General features: G+C 37.9%; 1 protein-coding gene across 2 annotated transcripts in view; it reads left to right on the forward strand.

The window, feature by feature from the left end:
• LOC105932310 (FERM domain-containing protein 5) overlaps nucleotides 1–20,856 on the forward strand; it is a 75,856-nt gene that overhangs the window by 39,361 nt on the left and 15,639 nt on the right. Inside the window, exons 2-4 of one of the 2 annotated variants that reach the window (XM_036149892.1) lie at nucleotides 13,797–13,913; nucleotides 15,787–15,829; nucleotides 18,674–18,752. In XM_036149892.1, coding sequence (XP_036005785.1) covers nucleotides 13,797–13,913; nucleotides 15,787–15,829; nucleotides 18,674–18,752 — 239 coding nt within the window. The remainder of the gene's footprint in view (nucleotides 1–13,796; nucleotides 13,914–15,786; nucleotides 15,830–18,673; nucleotides 18,753–20,856) is intronic. The other variant, XM_012871404.3, reaches the window with a different exon arrangement.

The raw sequence follows: 20,856 nt of genomic DNA on the forward strand, positions 1-20,856 counted from the left end.
CAGATGCAGAGGTCCTCAAGTCCTCCGTATCATACGAGTTTGGATTCAAACATTTCTCTCTTTTTTCACCACATTCTGTGGTATATCCTTCCTAAAATGTACTCTCTTGGAACATGAAAAAGTCTGTTCTTACGCACTGCACAGCGCACCCCCTTAAAACACACAGTAATAAAAGAAATCAGCTGCATTGTAACGGATTATGTTAATGGGGGACATCTCACTAAGGCGGTGAAAGTGACACCACAGTAAATCTCTGAAATAAGCTGTCACACCGAATGCCCAACCAGCAAATCAGCGGCACTTTCTCCGCTCATCCTGCTCCCTGGTTTGGTTGGCAAGTCATGCACACTGGGCGTCAGACAGCAGCAGTGTAAATCCTCCATGGCTGTCATACAAAATGATACAGGCAAAATGACACAAGTCTAAAGGAAACAGTTCTGCTCACTGCGTGTATTCACTGAGTTGGTAAAAATAAAGATTTCATCTGCTGTGGCCTCAGTCCAGATCACTTTGTTGTGCTGGAGGAGAGGCAGCTTTAGGTGGCGTCAGCAATCGCTACAGTATGAAAAGGAAGGACTCGGGATAATAAAGAAAATGTTTCTGCCTAATCTACAACATGTTATGTAGACACTGTTCTTTTTTACACATCATAAAGGTGTACAGTTTATGTAAATATATGAAAAAATAAAGCAGGCTGCATAAGGTGTTGTCCTCAGAGATAAAAAGTGCTAAAGTGGCCTCTAAGTGCTCAGTTTTATGGGAGATTGCAGGGCGTAGTGATATTAAAAGTGGCCTTTGTTTTTTAATGTAGATAAACCAACTGTGCGTGACCAATACTATAATGTCTCCTGTTTTAGTGGTGCATGATATTACCTAAGTTTAACTAGACCATAAGGTGATTCCACCGCAGTGCAGGCTCTTACAGCTGGAATATTGAAGGCGTCGGCTTATTTTAGCCCACATCCGATGGCTCAGGCCAAGCTCATATAGTCTACATAGCCCAGCTAAGTTGTCACGTATTTGAGATGTTAAAAAAAATTTGTTCCAGATGATTTAATTTCAAAACTTGCACTTTTAATTTGACAGATGGGTTGTACAATTCATATGAGAAACACAGGAAACAAGAGACCTGGTTTATGCACACTAGAAAAAAAGCTTTTGAAGGCCTCTTTTCATTCACTTCATCCATAACGGGAACTAAGTTAATCAATTGTGTTTTCTGCTTTTCACAACAATGTCCTGTGTTTTTGGCTCAAGAACAATAACGTTCATCACTAAAACATCACCATACCCACAGTGAAACATGGTGGTGGTAGCATTATGATTGGGGTTAAATTTCATTTTTAACATGGAAATGGGTATTTTGGCAATGTGAATTAAGTCATAACATTTAAAAGTACTAGACTGCTTTGACCCAAAACCAGGCGTCTGTTGAAAGCCAAAAAAATAAGTAAAAATGTTTTCATTGTTTTATGTTTTATATCACAAAAACGTGGGGTTGTAACAGTAGAAGTGCCTAAAGTTTTAAAAAATAATCTTAAATGTTTTTGAGTTAGAATTTTTTAAAAGTGGGTTTTAAGTCTGATTTAGAGGTTTTAATGGCTTCAGAATGGTGCGATGGTTTGCATTACTACCTCTCAGCATTTAAAGCATTTAGATGCTGTGTGGGTTCTAACCAGATATTCAAGCTTAAACAGTCTGAAAATATTACCTGGTGACTGTAAAAATAAGTGTGTGAATGTGTGGATTTTTGTTTTTTGGGGGGTCCGTGCGATGCACAGGTCCTCCAGAAATTAAAGAAAAATCCTTGGAGACTTAAATCATTGCAGCTTAATGTATTAAACAAGACAGAACATAGTTCAATGTTAAAAACTTATGACCAACTTCTCTGATCTCTGTGCTGTTTCTCCCAATGAGTCAAGATTCACTGGTTCTTTTATGTCTCTTTTTTAAAGAGGTTTGACCCATTCCTGGCTAAATATAACCACTTAGAAAGACATGTAATATACAAAATGTGTTTATGTGGATAATTTGTTGAGAACACTGCCTCTCCCTTGGGCATCCATTAGAGCTTTGGCACATAAAGGAAGTGGTGGGCTTTTCACGCCTGTGTGCACACGCAGCCCTCTCTCCAGAGCCAAAACGGCTCTCTCCATTTTCATGGTTGGATTCCCCACTAGACAGCGATCTTTCCTGGGGCTTTGGGAACAATCAAGGAAGGTGAAGCGATTTCTCAGCATAAGGTGTTTAAAACAGCTGCAGGGTCTTATTTCTGCAAAGTGGAGCTCAGCATAAAACACAACATAAAGTGGTGACATTTGTTACTCCGAGGTCTTCCAAGCCATTTATTAAACGTCCCCGACTGACACCTCGCCTGTCACTACCCTTCTCCTCAGCAGTGTTCAGCAAGCTGACCGTTTTGGACAAGGTAGCCTTTTTAGCTTTAGAATAGCTGAATGAGACGAGGAGGAGAAAATCTGGGGAGATAAAATGTTCTTTTGGCCTCTTCCTCACGGGAGGCCAGCTGACTCTAAAGTGCAAATTTGTTCTTTACTGGTTTCCAAACAAAGCTCTCCATCCATCCATCCATCCATCCATCCATCCATCCATCCATCCATCCATCCATCCATCCATCCATCCATCCATCCATCCATCCATCCATCCATCCATCCATCGTCTAAACCTGTTTATTCATGCCCGTTTCCTAGTGTCTGTCGTCAGTTGTCACTGGGCAAGAGGCACGACTAAGTGATTTTTTTTTCATGCAAGTTTCTAAGAAAAATTATATATTTCTCCAATGAACATGTTATGTTCATGATATTTATGCTTCTTGATATGCAGAATACTTTGAAATTGAAGCTTTTACTAAGCAAGAAATATGTGTGTTCTGTTTTAACTTTATTGATTAGAATAGAGTGTAAGTATCTCCTGTTACCTTATAGAGACAGAGTTTCAAAATGGGCCATCCAGGACAGAAGCATCTTGGACTACGTATTTGTTTTTCTAAATTAGAAAAACAAACAAACAGACAAATCAGATTTTCAATAGATTTATCAAGAAAAGAGAGGGACAGAGAGGAAGTAAACGCCAAAAGGCATGACGTTAACTCGGCTCACATCATAAGTTGACAAACGGGTTGATGTAAGCCATCCACTTAATGCAAATTATTACACATATAAAGTTAAATACATCTTATTCTTTACCAATAACAGCTGATGGCAGCAACCTTCAATGAACTTTTGCCAATGCTACAACCTTTACATAAATTTCAAAAACACAAAAGCATTGTCTGTCATATTTATGTTTCATCATTGCGCCAAAGGGATCAGATAATATCATTTTCATCATTCATTTTGTGGATGTAAAACATCAGTACAAGACAAAAGAAGTTTCTATCTGATGATTTCCGTCTGAACTTGAAGTTGAATCCTCTTACTTGACAGAAGAGGGTCTGGGAGACATCACTTTTAAAGATAATGAAAAAGGAAGCAAAAATCCAGAGGTGAGATTGAAAATTGACCGGAATATAATCTGTGCCTGTCCAAATCCTTTTGTTGCCTTGTTGGCCCCTTTCACTTTATGTTTAACATATGTAGCAACTCTTAAGGAAGGCATAATGTGATAATGACGGCCTCTGTTTGGGTTATTGCAGACTCAAAGTAGCAAGAAAAGCACAGGTGTTTGTTTAGTGTGACATAGGAGATTAAAACAAAAAGAAAAGCAGAAGGATGAAGCGGCGGATGGTTTAAGGGAGGCGGAAAGAAGGGGTTAAGCCTTGAGGAAATTGCCCACACAGCACCTTGCAAACGTAGTTAGACTTTGTGAAGTGGTGTTTCCAAAGCTGACTTTTTTTTTTTTTTTTGGCATCTATTCTTGTCAAAGGACAGATTTGTGGACTGCATGACTCATAGCCGCCATGTTGACAGATTCTCTGCAGCTGAGCTGGTGATCTCTGCAGCTCCTCCAGAGTTACCATGGACCTTTTACTGCTTCTCTAATTAAAACGTTCCTCACACTGCCGGTCGTTTTACATGGAACACTGTCTTAAAAGGTTTGTGGTTGTGAAAGACTCCCTGCACATTACAATGTAAGATGCATGGTATTTTTTTTATTCCATTTTAAACGTCTTTGAAGCTTTATCTCTGACCTCTGCTGTGTTCCTTGTTCTTTGTGGGATATTGTTTGATGCTCACTACTGTTCTCTAACCAAGCCTTCAATAAACAACTAGATTCATCCTGCGGTTAGGTTACACATTGGTGACTTTTAAAACCGCGTATCAATTTCCATCTGACTTACAGTTATGTGCTGCTTTATGTCGAACTGTCGCATTAAAATCTGAATAAAAACATTGAAGTTTGTGATTACAACGTGACAACATGTGAGAAAACGTCATGGGGGTTTGAATACTTAGGGCAGCTACTCCCCAGTTAAAGACGCTTTAAATACGTTTAAGCTTAAGTTCTGAAATTCTTAAATGTAATTTCCGAAAGTGATCCACTAGCAGCTTACAGGCAGGAAATCTTCTCTGGATAATCCATAAAGCAGCGCTTCTGGCTGTGTTGTGTGCTAAACAACAGTAATTCATGTATGCGTGAACCAATGTTTGCCAGTAACTCCAGCGAGCATGTCTGCTGCGATGCGTCACGGCTGTGAGCTAAAACTAGACGGTAGTTATGCGGCATGCTCTAACAATCTGCAGCGCAGTACCAGTGCATGAGAAAAAATGTTAGGTCTCAGGGGCTGAAAATTATAAATTATACATGACACTAAATTACAGGCTGAATTAGCCATGCTGAGTCATTTTACAAAGGCTTCCTCTACACTGAAGCACCAAATCGGCGCTCAAACTGTGCAAAAGCCCAGAGAGAAAATAATATCAAGCATTGTTTGTATGCTAATCCTTGAAATGACATCCATTGTGCTGCTTATGTCGTTCGAGGGATATTTGTCACACTTTTTAGTTAATGCCGTACAGTTGCCGATTATATCCGACGTCACTGAAGTACAAAAAAAATAATTAGCTGGCAAAAAATGAATCCAGCAGCTGGATGATGTGTTTTGTTGGATTTATTTATTTTCAAAATTTTACACTCAGCAGTGTAATCTAAGGAGACCTCAGATTATCCACAACAAGCTGAGAGATGTGACAGAAAAGCTATTAGTGTGAAACTGGCAGTAAAATCCATCAGTGGTGGGCTGGATGACTCAGAAATGCTCATTGAGAAACATTTATTTTTGTGCGCCTGCAGGAAGAATCAGTTAGGCATAGATGTCACAAACACCCCTGCAATAAATCTGCATCTATAGACACTTGTCATTGGCCATGGTACCTCTGATTGTAAACTAGGAATCTTGCAGAGCTGCTGATAATATTTTCACTGTGACTAGTTGTTAGTAATTGTCAATACTGCTGTTGATGCTTTTGGATTTCTAGCGAAACATTGTGTTTCTTTGTGAAAAACTCGTCTGTTTTTTTGCAGAAATCCACTCTTAGCTGACTTTTATTCTCTGGTGCTTCTGAAATAACATTGTAGGTAAAAGCTTTTTACATTCAGAGGATCCCAAAACTCTCTCTCATGAATTATTGTGGCGTAAAACAAAATCAAGATTATTCACAGCATGTCACCCGCTTCTGTTTCACCTATTCTGATGCTCATGCACCCATTGTTGGTGTTTTTGACGGTGGATCAGGATCAGCAGTGACCCTTACTGGTCTGTTTGTTCTGAAACCTTTATATCAGAACCAGCATTAACTTCTCCAGCAATTTTGAGCTACAGTACCTCGTCCTCGCTCTGTCCGTGTGCGTCAATCAACCTTGGCTTCCTGTGACGCTGTTGCAACTTCACAATTGCTCCCCTTTGGACCCTTTTTTTGATACATACTAACCACTGCAGACCTGGAACACTCACAAGAGGCACATTTCTGGAGATAGTCTGACCCAGTTACTGCACCATCACATTTCGGCTCTTGTCAAGCTAGCTCAAAGCCTTATGCACAGGTGTCCTGCTTCTAACACACCACCTATGAGGAGACTTTTACTTGCTGTTGAGACTGTTACACTGACTAACATGTGCCACAATGAAGATATAAGTGGGATTTTTCACACCTGTCTGTTGTCACAAGGATGTGCTTAATTAGCGTAGTTTTATCCTTGTCAAACCCCGTTCTCTCTAGCATACCTTTGTGTGTCTTCTCAGTACTGCTGACGTCTTATTGGACACGTTTAATGGCGACTGCTAGAAGCAGTAAGTTAACACCCGTGGAACAACATTATACGATTCCCATGTGGGTGAAATCAGATCAGCCGGGCGGTGTTTCACGGGTTGCATCAGCACACAGACTATCAGTGGGAGATGGAAAAATTGGATGTTATATGCAAACACGTTGCTAATTGTGTTTGTGTGTCTTTCACAGAACAAAAAGTGCTTCACAAAAGAGGGTAAACGTTAAAACCAGATCATAATACAACATAGTTAAAACCCCCAAAACAAGTTAAATATCGCTAATTAAGATCTCAGGGAAAAGGAACACATTTAAATAACAAGGTTTTTAGAAGCTTTTTTAAACAAGTTGAGAAGAATAATCTCTTGGAAGTACGGGTAGAGGTCTCGAGTTGGAGTAATTGGCTTTAACAAATTAGTAATATACAGTAAGAAAGAAAGTCACTTGACCATTCAGGACCTTTAAAGTCAAATTTAGGATTTTTCACAATGATTTCTAAAATTTGCAGATAATCAGTGCAAAGCAATTAAAACAGAGGTGATGGGAAAGACTGAATTATTAAAGATATAAGGAAGGCAGGTGACACCTGATTAAAACAAAAAAGGAGAAAATAAACCCTAAGAAAAGTGTTAATATATTTAAAAGTTTAAAAGTTTATGCATATATATTTACAGTATGTATGTATATATATATATATATATATATATATATATATATATATATATATATATATATATATATATATATATATATGGGAACTGTGTATTAATACTTTTACACAGCAATGTCACTCATACTATAAATAGAGTAAATATGTTGTCATTACACTTTAAATTCACTGATTACAACCAATAAAAGAGAAATAAGCGAAATTGTATTATTTTAGATAGAAAGAACTAAAAAATAGAAAATAGGGATGTGAAGAACTAAAGGTAATATTTGAGATGGACAGAGTTGGGTAGAGTACACCAAAATTTTACTCGAGTAACAGAAATTACTCAAGTAAGAGTAAAAAAGTATTCAATAAGACTACTCAAATACTGAGTAACTAATCATAACGGCTGATGATTTAATATTTAAAAATGACGTAATCACACAGACAAAAATATAAGGCTATGTGCAAATTTTGGTATTTTAAAGAGAAAAGAGCCACTAAAGACACCAAAGACAAAATAATCACCATTTTTAGTTAAAACAACTATGTTATTTACTCATGAAGTTACTCACAGCAGGTAGAGTAGTGAGAGATTTTACTCAAGTAAGCGCAGCGATACTTGACTTATAATATGGCTCAAGTAAATTGAAAAGCACAGTGCAGTAAAATTACTGCTAAAAGTTGGTCATTTCAAAAAGTTACTGAAATAAATGTAACTCAGTAAATGTAACTTGTGAGAAAGATACAAGATAGAATGGTATGATGTCGCACCGCATTTCTCTGTGTGGTTCTCCAGTCTCCTGTTTACATAGCCGGCCCGGCCGCGCTTGCATGTATGTGCATGTGAACAGCTGCCACTGAGTGCTTAGCCCCTTCCAGCCCTAAAATGATACACATCTTGTGCTCAAATACCACCTAGTGATGAAATATCGCTTAATGCTCCTTTAAGGAGTCAACATAATGGTTGACATTAGGCTTTCTTTCCTGTCTAAAAAGGTTTATATCATCCTTCTAATGTTTGTAACACACTGTTTTGTGTAACACGTAAATTAAGAATTAAGGACATTTGTGTTGGGTCAATTATTTCTTTGACATAACGGGACATTCCGGTGCGACGAAAGCAAGAGCGGCTGAGACCCACAGCCAAACCAACACAAACAAGGCCGCACAGGAGGACACACACATAGCTGCTGCTATCAGATCTGTTTTGTTAGAATCTGCGAATTCTTCTTTGATAGAAGAATAGCCATGACTAGTGTACCTTTGTGTGGTTTCTCATGACGTCTGCTGTTTACATTTTAATGTAATACCGCTATTGGTTTTAGCCAATTTAATTTAATTGGCTAAAAACGACCTTTGGTAGGCGGGCACTAGGAGCGGCTTCGGCCAATCAGATAGTTCTGCTGAAATTCCCTCCTTTCTCCAAACACATTCAAATGGAGGAGTCCGATTGATAATGTGCAGAACTTGAGTGGTACACATTATGAATCTGGCCGGCCATGCTAACGCAACTTTCTTGTCAGTAAATCTCCTAAATCCACTCTGGTCTTATTCATTTCTATTGAGGCCTTCCACTTCTCCTCATAAACATGAATGCTAACACCGAAGCTAACTGCTAAGCTAACCGGTAACCTAACTGTTAAGCTAACTGGCTAGATGAACACTAGAAGTGCGCATGTACAGCCAGCAAGCAGAAACTAACAAGGAATGAGCACACACACTGGCGTTACATGAGCGTGTCAGAATGATTGTCATGTGGGACAACCAGCAGGAACAAGACTGACAAATCCCTGCTAATCGGTGCTAAGAGCAGTGATTGGTTAATGTTTTCACAGGCCTGCAGCTCCCACAGAGATCGCTTTCTAACCTCCTTTTTCTGAATACATAATGTATTGCCTACTGTCAGGATGGAAGGACCATTTTACCCAGTATAACAAGTGTTTCTGAACAGGATTACCAACAATAGCTTTAATACCAGTAGTTTTGGTTTGCACAGGTGTTTTTATAGTTGTGCTGTGGTGCTGTACAATAACTCTTATTGGCTAATAAAGCCTTCACATGAGGCATCAAAGCAAATAAAATCCTCTCCATTAACCTTTGAAAAATCTCTTAAAGAGTATTTGCAGACAGAGAAAGTCAGAGAAAGTAGATTTAGGGCCGCTGTTGGGGACAGGATGATGGAACAGCAAGCTGAGGGAATATATTGAAGAAACAATTTTTGAGCTGAATGAGTCACTGCTCCACTGTCTGGAGCCGTGTCAATAAAGAAAGACTTGTGGATTATCTAGAACTTTTCAAAGGGAATAACCTCTGTTTTATGGTTTTGGCTTTTGATTGTCATTATTGATTCCTTCTAGCAGCTATTTTTATACAGCATGCAATAATAATAATAATATTTTTCGCTATCATTGATACACTCCAATGAAATGTGTTCTCTGCAATTAACCCAGCACCTTTGGTGGTGGTGGGTTGCTACTGTGTGGCACCCAGGGAGCATTCTGGGGCTAAGGGTCTTGCTGAAGGACTCAGAGTGCCAGTCTGCGGGAATTAAACCCAAAACCTCCAGGTGACACACTAAAAGGGAACAAGAAGTTACATTTTCTTGAATTTAGTGCATTTGTCCTTAATTTGAGCGGGCACGTTTAAATGATCAGCCAGTGGATTAATGTTGTTGCGCTTAAAATAGGGACAACTCATTTTTGTCATCTTATTTCAAGTGCAGTATATCTAATTATCTTAATTTAGGGGTAAAAATACTTATTCTATTGGCAGACAATTTTTTACCTGCTCAAATCAAGGACAAATAAACTAATTTCAAGACATTTTACTTACTAGTGGTTTGAGTACAATTGCTCTAACTACTAGGCCACCACTCCCTACAGTAACGCTTTCAAGAACAGGTGCTGTCCCTTATAGATGTGGCATATCTTGTATATTTGGTGCTGGTGGTGAAGCTCGACGAGAACATGCATATTGCTATTTTATACTTTTGGTAAATGTATATTGATTTTGATGCAAAAAACTATCATGAAGAAATATATCGTTGAGGAACGATTACATCAAAATGTCGATTACTTTGACAACCCTATTGGAAAAATAAAAGCATTATTTTATACTGCTTCATTAGACAATATCCATCAATCAGTCAATCCCTGGCTTTTTCTGGGTGCAGTTTGTATCTTCTTCCCTTACATGTATGGCTTGTCTCTGGGTGTTCTGGTTACCTCCTGCAGTTTAAACAATTGCAGGTTCATTTAACTGGAGATTCCTTTTGATATGAAAGTGCATGTGAATGGTTGGTTGTCTTGTGTGCCTTACGTCTTGTCTCCACCTCTTTGCCCACTGACTTCCGATGATAACTCCAACCTGCCGGTCATGTTGAGCAGGATTAAGCACCCATAGAGGATTTTGATATAGTAACCCAGTTTTACTGTTATTCTACACAGTAGTTTGACATTTTTGGCTCTACAAATATTTGATCCACGTCATATTTTAAGGGCGCTGCATATTAACTGTAAGGGATCATATGTTCAGTTTTTGTTTGAGCCAGAGCTGAAATGGTTTTCAGATTTAAACCTTACCAGCTCATGCAGGACCCTGGATTACTCTGGCATACTAAACAAGGCAATCACTCAATCTCCTGGGACAAAAGAAAGGAATCTGGTCATGAAAGCAAAGAAATCCCCTCGGGACCTAAAGTACCTTTAGCCTTAGACACACACTTACACACACACAGGCCCAGTCAAAGGCATCATGTTTCCGCTCTTCTCACTATAAAGTGATACAATCTTTTATTAATGGTCTGGGCTGCCGTGTCGACATGGAGACCATTTTAATGATTAATCTCAAAGGAAAGTGCCCATTGTAAGCTTTGCTCTGCTTTTTTTTCACAAAGATGGATGTCAGAATTATCTTTTTGAGCTTAAGAGATCAACACAGTGTGCTACCTTATTCATGTATTAGTGAGGACATTCATCATAACACATAGACTGATATACAGATAACTTTGTTATGTCTGGATATGTATTAAAATTGTATTTAATTGACGTTAATATCAAGTCCCACCATATCAAAAAGTTTAAAAATGAATAAAATTAGACTAATACTAAAAAACTTTAATTCTGTATTAAAGTTACCCAAGCAATCATCTTTATAAAGGTCAACAAATGTAAATGTAATAAAGCATTCTAAAGATCAAAAAGACAAAGACATTGATTGCTGTAGTTTTTTCTGATGTACAAATAAAGCACCTTTATTAGCTGTATGTCACTTTATGACATACAGCTAATAAAACAAACATGTTTAAAAGCCATCTTTAGTTTTCTAAGACTCAGATGTGTATAAAATCTGTTGTTTCATCAAAATTAAAAAATATATATTTTATCACATAGAACACAGGACATATTTCCAAAATTTCCCCGTGGGCATTTGCAAACTGTAATCTGGCTCTTCTGTTTCTTTTGGAGTAATGGCTTCTTCCTGGCAGAGGAGCCTTTCAGCCCATGTCGGTACCGTACTCCCTTCTATGTGGATAATGACACACTCTTACTGTCATAGTTTGAGTTCCTGCCTTAGTTTTAATTTCTGTTTTTAGGTTATTGTTTTCTATTTTAGCTTGTGTCCTGTTTGAGTTCCATCTTAGGGTCTTGTAATTTATTTTGTGTTTCAGATTGGTTCTTGAACTGTTTTAGTTTAACCTGTTTTCACATGGTAGTTATTCAGTCAGTTCAGTTCCACCTCCAGCCACTTCCCTGATCAGCTCCTTACTTACCAGCTTCTTCACAATGTCTTTTGCCTTTGTTCTTGAGATGGTACGCACATTTTGGACAAAACCCGTCTCCTGCCTGAACAATATGATGGCTTGAAGTATAAACACATGGTGTTTATACTTGCATATAATTCTTTGAACAGATGAACATGGCATCTTCAGGCATTTAGAAATTGCACCCAAGGTTGAACCAGACTTGTGCAAATCCATAATTCTTTTCCTGATGTCTTGGCAGATATCTGTTGACTTTCCAACCATGTTACACAAAGAGTCAGAGTGTTTTGGGTGTGCCTTTAAAAAACACCCACAGGTGTGTCTCAAATCAACTAAGATGTTGTCTATAACCCTGTCAGATGCTTCCAAAGACATCCTCATCTTGATGTTCCCAAATTGTTTAAAGGGATAGAGATCTTAGTGTATGCAAACTTCTGAATATGAAAAAAAGTTATAAATTACTGTCAAAAACTTGTGCTTTTGTCATTATTCTCGCATTTAGCAAATAGCAATAATGTTGGTAATTCTGACAGACCTAAAATAGGTTTGTTAGAATAGTTAGTGGTTCATAAGACTCCATGCTTGACAGAGAGAAAAAAGCTTATGTGTCTTTATATATAGTGTACATGAAATGTCAGGTTTTGGATGCAGAAAAAATAATAAATACATTTTATGTAAAAGTCCATTTGAAATCTAGCCACGTAACAGCCAGTAAATCCTGATGAAATCTGTAATTTGTGAAAATCCCTTTGTGCGCTTTTGTTATGCAATAAAAAAATAAACGTATATCCTCATCTTTGCTTTTAAGAAGGCTTGCTCCTCAGTTCCTTAGGTCTGGTCAGTTAGCAGGCATGTCAGCTCTGTTAGGGATATTACATGAGAGTAATAAGTCTTGAAGTGACAGCGGCAAGCACCCATGAAGCCCCCCCGGTTGCTCTACAGAAAGGTCAGCTACCTCCGGCCGCTGCGCTCCAGTCAGCGTTTGGTCACATATAGTCAGGCCGGTTAAACAACATCCCCAGTATTGACAGCCCTTTGTTCTAATGAAGTGCCTGTTATCTACAGCATGAGTTACAGCAGGGAGGAAAGCGCTGCCTGGGGCCTTTCAGCCACCCATCAGTTTAAACTAACAGAGTGAGAAGCAGAGGAGCAAGACAGATAGCTTTTTCTAATATTTTATTGCTTCTTTTTAAGGAATATCAACTCTAATATCATCATTATGGAACATCCTAGTCGACTGAATGTATTACTGTACAGAAAATATGTAGTTTAAAAAAATAAAATAAAACAATTTCACTAAAAATGTAGCCTAGAAATAGTTGTCAGCTTATCTGACACAGTTGTGTGTTTTTTCAATTTCTGTTAATCAAGGTTTGAATATATTTGAGTTAGGTAACGAGGTTGAAATAAGTTTATGCCTCTCTATGAACATGAAGCATCCGATAAAACAGCTTTTACATTTTACTAATGGCAAACAATCTGAAAATTCAATCTGCAAAATGGCAAAGAGAAGAACTAACCATATTAAAGAAACCCAGAACGAATGTGTTGGGTCTAATTGGGAAAAAAGTTATTAATTGTGGCCTGACGCTTTACACATTGATAAGTATGTGTCACATAAAAAACAAAACAATGAAAATCGCAAAAAAATATATAGCTTACAGATTAGACTTAATATCTAATTGTTTTCCATTTGACTCGATGCAGTCATGTGTCCTGTTTTAGTGAGCCCTATAGGAAAGCAACACTTTGCTAAACACCTTTTAGATTATAATTTGGTGAATAAAATGAACAAATAGTTTTGTTTTACACTATTCTGCCATCATGTTTGGATCGCATTATCAATAGACAGAAAGGCCTTAAAGCATCTAGCTGACTGGTTCCAGTTCAAGATCCTTGAATTCCTCTAGACGTGGCAACCTTTTAATGATCCAGAATCCAAAATATGGGCAAAAACTCCCCAGTGTGGCACTTTTGATCCATCGACTGTCTGGTTGCTTCTCAGATGGATTACTACAACAGAGATCTGAAGAAAAAAATAAGCTCTAGTTTTATTAATTAAAGCTCGAACCATCCTTATCTTTTTTTCAATCTTTCAGAACAATCGTATTGACTTGGTAGCCTAACATTTTTCTTTTCCTGTCCTCTGTTACAGCGGGATGCAAAAGGACAGTATCTGTTTGACCTCATCTGCCACCACCTGAACCTGCTGGAGAAAGACTATTTTGGCATCAGATATGTGGATCCAGACAAGCAGCGGGTGAGCATTTGTGTGAGTTCGAACGTGGCAGAGGCTCATTGGAGGCATTTTTTTTTTATTTTGTTCTTAGGTGCTTTTGTTATGTCCAGGAAGTCTTTTGCAGGAGGGATATGTTTACAATATATATAATTCAAAACAAATACCATGAGCAGCAGTAGCTAATGACCCTTTTTTATTATTCATGTTTTTTCAGGATTGATATTTTTTGGAGTCCTGTAAATCCATTTTTCACAAGTCGTGTTAAATTTTTCCATCAAATATTTGCAAGTTATATGTGTAGATTAATTGTGATGTAGCGCTGTTAAAATCCCAACCAGCCACCAACAAATGAGTTATTCAAGCTCGTAGCTCATTCAAGATCTTAGCTTCACAAAAAACTTCTGTAAAGAGAAGTGGTGAACATTTGAAAACGCAGAAGTTGGATCTGGGACTGACGTCAACCCCGTTCCAGTTTTATGTTTTAAAACCAGCGTGCTTCCTAACAGATGCGATCAGTGATCGGCTGGTAGAAACACAAACTAATGGCAATGTGTTTCTCTCCATTTTGATCTTGAAAACCTTGTAGTCCTGTGAAAGATTTTATGTCATAGAAATTAATAGAAGATAAAATAACCTTTTTTTTTTTGACTGAAGCAAGTAGTTTGTGCAAGACAACCAAAATCGAGGGAGATAACCAGCTTTTCTTGGAAATCTGACTTGATTTTATTCGATAATTTGTTTCAACTCTTATCTTGTTAATTTTAATTTCCATTGTATTGCTGTTTTAAAACGTTGGCCAGTATCGTAGTACTTGTTAAACTTAGTGCTTGCTCAGGTGGTATTTGTTGCAAATATTTCACTGCAGTTGTGTCTGGGGAGTATTAGTTCTCAGCTTGGGCTTTCACCCGAGACACTGAGTTTGCTCCACATATATTAATATAACAGCAAAAGGGTCAACACTGCTCAACACTGATTTGAATCTCTTGGCATATTAGTAGGAATTTTCATAATTTGTAGTAGGAACTAATTGGAATGAATAGGAATAATTGCTTGCACTCATTTGTCGAGTTTGAATAAATTGCAGTAAATAGTCAGCAGCTTGTTCTAAAAGAAGACACTGTAAAACAAAGAGAAGCACCCTGAATCAGTCTTTCAATTAAAAATGTATAAATGTTCACTTTAACCAAATAAGCAGAGATAGATTCTCAGACATCAGCAAAGCTTGGCTTCATATAAACTACACTGCATCTGTTTCTGCTTGTGAATTGTGATTAAAAATGTAAATAGATGTGATTTATTCATGATTCAGACCAAAATGTTCAGGTATTTCTACATGGAGGCATAATTGTTTTGCTTTATGGATGAAATCTTTTAGAAATTCTAGCCTCAGATGACCCACATCTCCAACACCTCTGCTTAGAGCTGTTTAGAGCTATTAAATGAGTTGCTGTGAGTAGGTGGGTTTTGTTGATGGAAAGGTGACTGAGGAGATATATGTTAAAGAGTCATGGTTCCATTTACAGGACGCGGCTCTGACATGGCCACAAAGAGAATGCAATCGTCTGTAGCCGAGTTGATCTCACAGTAGTTTGTATCTTCCACCTAGATATAAGGAAATTCTGTATTGGCTCTGCACATCTGCTAATGATTTATTTAAAAAAAAAACAATTAGATAATCTATATTCTACACAGCTTTACGCTGCCACACTTCACATTCAGCTCTGTTATATCATCACGTGTGGTATGAGCGGCTTTCTCCAGTAAACTGTCAGCAGTAACAGCTGAGCGTCGAGACACTTGAGATCTAAAGTGTTAGCTTAATAACACAATGTGACAATTTTCTACTGCTGAGGTTTGGGAAACTTAATTATTTTCCTTTGATTTTCTTTTTTTATTCCTGATGCAGCACTGGTTGGATTTCACCAAATCAATTTCAAAGCAAATGAAATGTAAGTACCTTCTGTTTTAAGTTTATTTCTTTTTAATTATATAAGCCAACACAGATATGTGAGGATAAGCTTCAGCTCATATTATCTGCATTAAAGTTAAATTACTAAAGAACAGCAGGCGGGTGACTGAAGAATCTCAAAATCTGTGTCCAGTAACATTTGTGTTACTGGACACAGAGTGTGATTCTAAAAAAAATAAATGAAAAATACATTTGACACTGAGGGCTGTAAGTTGTATAAAACTATTAAAGTTGATAGGTTAAATTGAGATTTTCCACATCCTTTGTTAAGTTTTTGATTTGGGCCACTTTCATATGGACTAAGACTACACCAGAGATGAAAATGACCCAGAACCTGCATGGTCCCTGCAGGCTCTTCTAAGGAACTTTCTGGGTGCATCAAGAATGCATTGCACTCTCCTAAATTCATGATGGAGCGGGAGGGTTTCTCAACTGTTTTAAGCATTAACGAAACTTACATTGGAAGATTGCTGAGGTTTATTATGATGGTGGCAGCATGTTTAGATTTTGCGTGGGCCGTGGTTGAAGCCGGTAGCAGCAATAGTAGCTCATACATGACATTCAGCCCACATGTACCTGCAATTATCTGACTGAAAACATGAGGCAGGACTGGTCATTCTGACCTTATGCCAAGGCTACAATCTCGTTACTCCCCGACAACCCATTACCGCCATAGCTGGGCTCGCACCACAGAAAGGAAGTTAATTTAATGCTTTCAGTGGTCAAGCTGCTGTGCACTGGCTTTAACAATAAGATTTCACCAAGGAGCTGAAATGACCAATCAGTGTTCTCCTCAGTATAATAAATGCAGTCCCATAATTGGGTTACTTGCATGTAGAGATCAGTTAGTGATTGTCTTCTAGTGGATTAGGAATCCCTGGTAATTAGACGTGCACACACCTCCGAATTGCATGTTAAGGCTGGTTGCTTGTACACTGAGGGGAGTTTTGGATTTTTTCTGTTTAACTGCAAATATATTTGTTTGTGTTGTCAAAATGAAGGCTGGGTATCATATTTGACAATGAGATGGGAGGAGGAAGATAGCAAGGAGGATTATTAAAAACAGTGGTAATTGGGTTAATAATGTGATTTACAACAGTACACGTTTCAATAAATAACTTAAGGCTTCAAAGCATCAGTGTCATCAGTATAAAATGCAAAATTTTTGGATTTTATGCACATGGTTTCTTCTTATTGTACACACTGAGATATAGTATGAACATTCATGTCTCGTACAAATTGTGTCTTGTAGCCTACTAGTCTACTCAACATGTTTTATTTTCCTTTTTCTTTAACTAGCACAAACTATATTTGTGTTTAATATTTTAACATGTTGGAAATTAACATTTCTTGCAGTCTAGCTTCGTAGTCTGCTCAACTGTCATATTTTAAATTTCTCCATCTTTATTTCTTGCCTGTATTATATCTGCAATGGGTCTCTATATCCATGTGTTGCCTAGGTTTATGTTATTGCATCACTGTGCTGGCACGAAAAGACAATATTCACAGTCAGAGTGTTACGCCAACACATTATCAACCTAAAATGCTGTAGTATAAAATATATCTCAGGGTTGAAGGTGCATGTTCAGCTGAGTCAAACTTGGTGTAAATAAGAATTATATAAATAGGAGGTCATGGTTTTCCACCAGATCCAGGCAGATTGTGTAAATGAACATAGAGGTATGTCAAGCCTTTGATAATAATTTAATAATAATAATAATAACTTTATTTACTAAGCGCTTTCACACAAAGCGTTGAACAGTTACAAGAAGATAAAGAACAAAATAAAACATTACAGATGAAATAAAAAACAATAAAACAACAAAAGGGTCCTGCCAACCTACGATGTTGCAATGTTTTCACCTTTATATAGAGGTTGAAACTAATAGCGGAGGTGCAGAAAAACCCACTTATATTTACAGGAAAATTAGGGTGGTTGTTAGGAAAAATCCAAGTGCAAACTTGATACCACTTGTAGCAGCATTGTGACAAAACGGCTAAGATAGCAGGAGGGAAGATAAACAAACATTCATCTACTACTAAGAGAGCAATAGAATAATGCTTTCATTGACAGAAAATAGGTTTTCCACATTTGCTGTGATCCAGCGACATCTAAAGAGTTTTGGAGGCTCTGAAGACCATAGAGCGTTCATCATCTAGTTTTTTTTTTTTTTTCTCTCCCATTGTCCTGTCTAGCAATGTGGCAATAAGAATTGATGTCTTAATGCCAAATAGAGCTCGACAGATTTTACTTTCCCAAGTGGAGCAATCAGCTTTCGCCATAGTGCTCCGCTTGATTTATGCATGTAAATAGTTTTATTGTGATTCCTGCGGGAAGTATTTCAAATTATGTGGACACTACAATGGGAAAGTAGGAGAGTAAAGGAAGAACAAGAAGAGAAAAAAAAGAGAAGAGGTGAAAGAAGGAAGAGATAAAAGGGAAAGAATGATAAAACGTCTTCATCATCTAGTTTTAAAGCGGTCCTGTTTTAAAGCAGGTGCCAATAATTTTATTTTTTTGGTCAAACTATTTTTTGGTTTTATATTTATTGTCTATGAGAAAAATATAGCATTTTCAAAATACAACATATTTACTGTTATTATGTTATGTAGTTTTTCTTGCCTTTTCCTTGCCTTGCAAATACCATGTGTGATTTTTATTTATTTATTTATTTTTTTTAGCATGTTTAACATTAACATAAATTTTGAGCCCACTTGACAGAAACATAAAAGAAATGATCTTGTTTCCCAGAGCTAGATCTTCCCGCTCGTTTCCCCCTCGTTCCTGCCACCTCTCTGAGCCTTCTCTGTTTGTCTCCTGCAGCTCAGCCTCCGTTCACCATGTGTCTAAGAGTCAAGTTCTACCCTCCTGATCCTGCTGCTCTCAAGGAGGAAATCACTCGGTATGACACGTGGCGGCATTCAGCTGAAAGGAGTTAATAAAAGCTTCTTAAACTAAATTTCCCTCTACAGAGGTAATTTGCATCTGCTCCAGTTTAATGATCAGCAAAGAGATTCTCACAGAGAGACCATTTTCACGTTTAACTGCAGAGCAGATGGTGGTACGAAGTCTTTCGGTCCGGTCAAACCTGATTCTCTTCAAGACATTATTTATAAGCATTTCATAATTAAAATGACTGAGTAGTCGGCTTGAAAACATCACGATAGATTTGACACAGTAGACAGTTTTCAGGAGCTGTGAGGCAGAAAGGAGCGTAAAAGCCTTTCCCAGTAGCTCTCCAAGATAATGGATCGCACATTAAAAGCAACATCAGGCAAAATCTTTCTGTGCAAATGAACACGTTCCTCCAACTTGGTATTTTTATTTATTTTTTTTTCTGAACGTACTTCGCCACAGTACTTAATACCCAAGTTTTGTTGCAGACATGTTGCAAAAAAAAAATTTTTTTTAAAATAGCAGGTTTCCTCCAGAGGATGCTGAGTTCAGCCAGCTGGCGAATGTGTGTCTTCTGTCCACATGTTTTCATTATCCAGCTGAAGAGAGAGGAGTCCACTCTGTTTGAGGCATAATGAGATGCAGTGTGCGCCGCATGTAGACAGTATATAATGAATAGAGTGGATGGAGGAGATAAGGGGCAAGGAGGGCTGATTGAAAGTGTGAAGCGAAAAGAAGAGTGGGAGGGAAGGGGGACAGCATGATGCATGATTATGACACTGGAGAGGTCAGTCCGCCGAGGGGGTGGGGCAATAATCAGCCGCATGCATGGTTTGGGGAGTCGGTTTTGTGTGCCGCAGATCTGAAACACACGTAAATATAAGCAGCTTTTCCAGGAAGCATAGAGATGCTTTATTCTTGAAGATAATTTTACTCCTCTGAAAGAAATTGTAGTTGTTTTCTGACATTTTGGAGTTAACATGTATAGCCTTGTAAATGCTTTCGTCCTCTTTGAACCTTTCCAGATTTTGTCACATTACAACCGCAAATTTAGCATGCCGTTGGTATTTCACGTTGAACACCAACAACAAAGTAGCCATTAGATCTGAACGGTGAGACAACAAAGAAAGCTTGTTAACATAAAAAAAAAAAAAGCATTTCTAAATGTGAACGTGTTAAGTCAAAATTTAGTGAAAATATCTTTAGCGGCAACTACAGCAGCAAGTCTTTTGGGGTGTGTCTTTACCTGCCTTGCCTGTTCATCTTTGCCAATATAGCTTGAAGCTCAATCATATTGGTTGGAGAGCTTCTCTGAACATCTGTTTTCAAGTCCTGTCATAGATTCTCAATTGGACAAATAGTTACAACAGATTCCCCTACCTGAGCTGTGGATCTATGCAGCTCCCCCTGAGGTAATCATTGGCCTCCTGGAAGCTTTGTTGATTAATACTCATTATGCCCGGTCTGGCGGTGTAGGTGGCCAGCCATGCCTGATATATTGGTAATTGTGCTTCGCTCTTTCCTTTGCTGTTTTTGGAGGAATTGAACAGCGTTCAGCAAAATATTCAAAGCTTGGGATTTTAAACGTCCCTGACCTGCTGCTGTGTTCTTTGGTCTTCATTATGCTGTTTATCCACTAATGTCCTCTGACCGACCTCTGAGGCCTCCACAGAGCAGCTGGATTTATTCTGAAACTAAACTAATGTATAAACAGATGGACTCTATTAATTAGGTGACTTCAGTTGATGAAATTGGATTTTATTTAGGACTATCAGAGGAAAGGGGGACTAAATTAGCAAACACATGTAGAAAGCCATGTGGTAATGGAAGGTATGAGTAAAAAGATTGAAGGCAGGAGAAATACGGGTTCATTTTGTATTACTATGTGAGCTTTTAACACACGTCTTCCACAAAAGGATCCACTTTTAAATAGATTTATTCAAAACAGCTATTTAATGCGTTTCCCCATCAAATAGATGTTATCAGCCTTTTGTGGAGGCAACCGAGTGAAGAAACTAGGTCTGCCTGACTGTTTTATTGCCTGAAAACAGATGTTCAGTAATTCCACTGCAGTGTCCTTGCCTCTAAAAATACAGAGAATAATGAGAGTA

The sequence above is a fragment of the Fundulus heteroclitus genome, chromosome 2 (assembly GCF_011125445.2).
Source record: "Fundulus heteroclitus isolate FHET01 chromosome 2, MU-UCD_Fhet_4.1, whole genome shotgun sequence".
Classification (NCBI taxonomy): Eukaryota; Metazoa; Chordata; class Actinopteri; order Cyprinodontiformes; family Fundulidae; genus Fundulus; species Fundulus heteroclitus.